Source organism: Stomoxys calcitrans, chromosome 1 (genome assembly GCF_963082655.1).
Source record: "Stomoxys calcitrans chromosome 1, idStoCalc2.1, whole genome shotgun sequence".
Taxonomy (NCBI): Eukaryota; Metazoa; Arthropoda; class Insecta; order Diptera; family Muscidae; genus Stomoxys; species Stomoxys calcitrans.
The window spans coordinates 45,690,648-45,694,388 of NC_081552.1; the positions used below are offsets into that span (position 1 = coordinate 45,690,648).

The following is a 3,741-nucleotide window of genomic DNA, read 5'->3' on the forward strand; positions in this document are numbered from 1 at the left end:
AGAAACATATCTTAGGGCAAAGATACCTGAAGATCGCCTGTGGCGGCATCAGCATGCATATAGAAAGGTAAAATCTCTTCACTGAAACAACCCTTCACGAGAAATGGGTCAGTAGAGGAACACCCCAAGGAGGTGTACTATCTCCTATACTTCGGAATATAGCCATTAATAATATATTATTGTCTCTGAAAGAAAAAGCGTATGCTGATGACGTGGCAATTGCGGTAAGGGGAAAGTTTCCCAGCACTCTAAGAGATATACTTCAGGAAGCTCTATGTGCAACAGCGAAGTTGGCTTCCGAAAGTGTTCTAGGTGTAAATCCGTGCAAGACTGAAGTTCAGCAGGGGATACAAGCGCAAAATACCTGGGTGTTTTGTTGGACAGGAAATTGAACTTCAAATCCAACATTTTGGAAAGGGCAAGAAAGGCAACTCTCGCCCTATACACCTGCAAGAGAGCTCTTGGCAAAAGTTGGGGCTATAGACCGCGCGTCATGCACTGGGTATATACGGCAGTTGTCAGACCTATAATGCTATATGGTGTTGTGGTCTGGTGGACGACGCTTCAAAAGTCCACCTACTGCTCAATACTTAGCCGGATCCAAGGGTGGCTTGTTTGTGCATCAAATTTAATACTACATTTTATGCCTCTGTACATTGTGGCTACACAACTTGCTCCAACCACTGTCACTAGGTTAGGGGAGTTTTCTCTTTGGTAGTGTGTCGACTACAGACAATGTGTTATCCTTCAAACAATGTCCGATGTTCCAGGCAGTGTGGATTATATCCTACTTGAGCTGCTTTGTGATAAAAAGTACTTTACCACTATTCCTTCTAGAACCTATTGGATATACGATACCTCTGGTAATAGAAGATACATAGACTTCTATGCGGATGGTTGCAAACTAGACGACTAGGTGGGCCTTGGGGTATACTTTAAAGATCTGGAACTAGTCATATCGAAAAGGTTACGAACCATTGCATTGCGTATCAAGCGGGGATCCTTGCAATTAAGGAAGTGGTGGAATGGCTAAGATATAATGTCATTACGACAATTGGAATACATTTCTTCTCAGAGTGCCAGACAGCCATTAAATCCCTGGAGAACACATTTCTGAACACAAAAACCGCCCTCGACTGTCGCAGATCCCTCAACGAGATGGCTGAACAGTTCAAAATTCCCCGTGTTCTGGCTGCCGGGTCACAGAGGTAATCCAGGGAATTGTAAAGCGGACAAGCTTGCGAGATTAGGAACTACCTTACATATTCCAGGGAAATTGGAATCTGTGGGTATGACTCTAGCGACATGTAAGCTAAGTTTTCAAGATCAGGTCCGAAGGGCAACGAATAAAAGATGGGCTGTGAGCCTTCCAAAACTATGTGGACTAGTTTAGACTTGGAGAGGTCTACCGCTCTGCTGCCACCGGCTAGAGCAGACGTTTCAGTCATTGTGTCCGTCATGACAGATCCCTGTCTAATTGGAAAACATGCTGACAGACTGAAGGTTGCTAGCAACTAATTTTGCAGAAGCTGTGAGGACATCGAAGTAGAAGAGACTATAGAACACCTGTGAGTGTGTCCCGTACTGGCAGTCAGAAGGAGTTCCACTTTAGGTTCTCATTTCTTTGAGAACCTGTCTGATTTAGCGTATGTGAACATTCACAAGTTGTTGGGCTTTTTTAAGTGATCTGGATGGTTCAACGGTAGGAACTTCTTCTGTTCCTGTGATATCACAATGGGCAAAAATGTCTAAGTGAGTCTGAAGGTAGACTGCTACTTAAACTTAATCTAACTTTGGGCTATTATTGCAGAATCAGATAATTCTCTCGAAATTTGGCACGAAGGATTTTCTTATGAGTCTTAATATTACTGGTGAATTTCGTAAAAATCAGTCCTAATTTAGGTATAGGTCACCCGATGTGTGTCACCCGATTTTCACTTCTAGAGCGACTGCAAGCGCATTTATTGATCAATCTTGCCAAAATATTTGTACAACGCTTTCCTCGCCAACTGCCACATTACCTATAGAGTTTGATCGAAACCGAAATAAGATTAAGATATAGCTTCCATATATATTTTGGGTAATGTGCATTAATGTTGTCATTTGTCAATCCTAGTTATTACAGTTTTAACATATTTGCTCGAAATTTTATAGGGTTGATTAATAACCCATCTGAAGACATCCGCCGAGGTCTATCAAAATTGGTTCAGAATTAGATATAGCTCCCACTTTGTACTTATAGGGTAGATGTAGGGTATTATGCTGTAGGCACCGCCCGACTTTTGCCTTTCCTCACTGGTTTTTTTCAAAATCTCTTCAGATTTATATTAAGCTCCTACTTGCACATATAGAGTCCTAGTTATTAACATTTTGAACACATTTGCTCGAAATTTGATACCGATTGTGTGAATAAATGCTCGATAGAGGTCCATCAACTCCAATTCAGGATTAGCTAAAGTTTTCAATATCCACTTATAGGCTAACTATAGGGTATTATAAAGTCGGCACCGCCCGACCTTTGTCTTTTCTTACCTGTAACATGAATAAATAATAATTATTTCCATGGTGATACCCAGAATTAGACCAAATGTGCTCTTATTTAAAAATTTAATATTTCGCCAAATCTTTTTTATTTTTTAATGAACCTTTTTTACGCAATTAATCCTTCTTTGATGGCTTTTATCTTTTCTTTATTAAAAAACAACCAATCGCTCAGCGTGCTTACAAAGTCATCCTAACCACATTCCCCTATGAATTCAATGCCAGTCTAATGGATGCCAAGATACAAGTGCAAAACGCTACCTCCAATACCGGTCTCAATGTGGTGTTCAATGTCCTGGAAGACATTGACGATATCTCGCTCTCCTATAGTCTGGCCATTGAGGGTGAACAACCCAACAACTATACCACCATGTTGAGTCAAAAGGTTGAATTTTGTAAATTCCTACAACAGCGTAGCATTGATGGAGGTCTGCATAAGATCTATGAGGATATCCTGAAGCAGGGCACCTTCATCAAGACGTGTCCTATCAAGAAGGGAAGTATTTACTCGATGAACGATTATCATGTGGATGAAGAATTGCTACCACAATATGTGCCGGAAACTAACTTTTATGTGGACATTCAAATGGATAAGGGGGCCATTGGTGGCGGCAGTGTGGTGCTACTGATGAAGGGTCGTCTTCAGGGGAAGATTGATAAATCAAAGGGTTTTAATAATTTGAAAATGTTTAGCATGGGCTAAACGGGAAAAGTCAAAGGCTGTTGGGAATATGCTGCGTATGGTAAAGACGATGCTGTTGAAGTTGAGTATATGTGGTAAGAATATGTAGAGGATAATGACTAATGGATTCATTGACTGCTCTTGAAGTGCTTCAAAATAAGGATTTAATGATTTCTATACAATATTTATGGGTGTATGCATGTGTGTGTGTGTGTGTATGTGTAAAATAAGATTGTTTATAACAAAAATAAAACGATTGATTCAATTCAAAGCAACACGAGATTCATTTAAATGACTATTATACCCTCCACCATAGGATGGGGGGTATACTAATTTCGTCATTCTGTTTGTAACTACTCGAAATATTCGTCTGAGACCCCATATTCTTGATCGTCGCGACATTTTATGTCGATCTGGCCATGTCCGTCCGTCTGTCTGTCGAAAGCACGCTAACTTCCGAAGGAGTAAAGCTAGCCGCTTGAAATTTTGCACAAATACTTCTTATTAGTGTAGGTCGG

General features: G+C 40.6%; 1 protein-coding gene across 1 annotated transcript; it reads left to right on the forward strand.

Moving 5' to 3' along the window:
• Nucleotides 1-2,668: 2,668 nt before the first annotated feature.
• On the forward strand, nt 2,669-3,432 carry LOC106094869 (uncharacterized; the record flags this gene model as incomplete). The annotated part of the gene is made up of 1 exon (XM_013262107.2): nt 2,669-3,432. A coding segment is annotated over one exon (576 nt), but the record flags the coding sequence as incomplete, so codon positions are not given.
• Nucleotides 3,433-3,741: the final 309 nt, after the last annotated feature.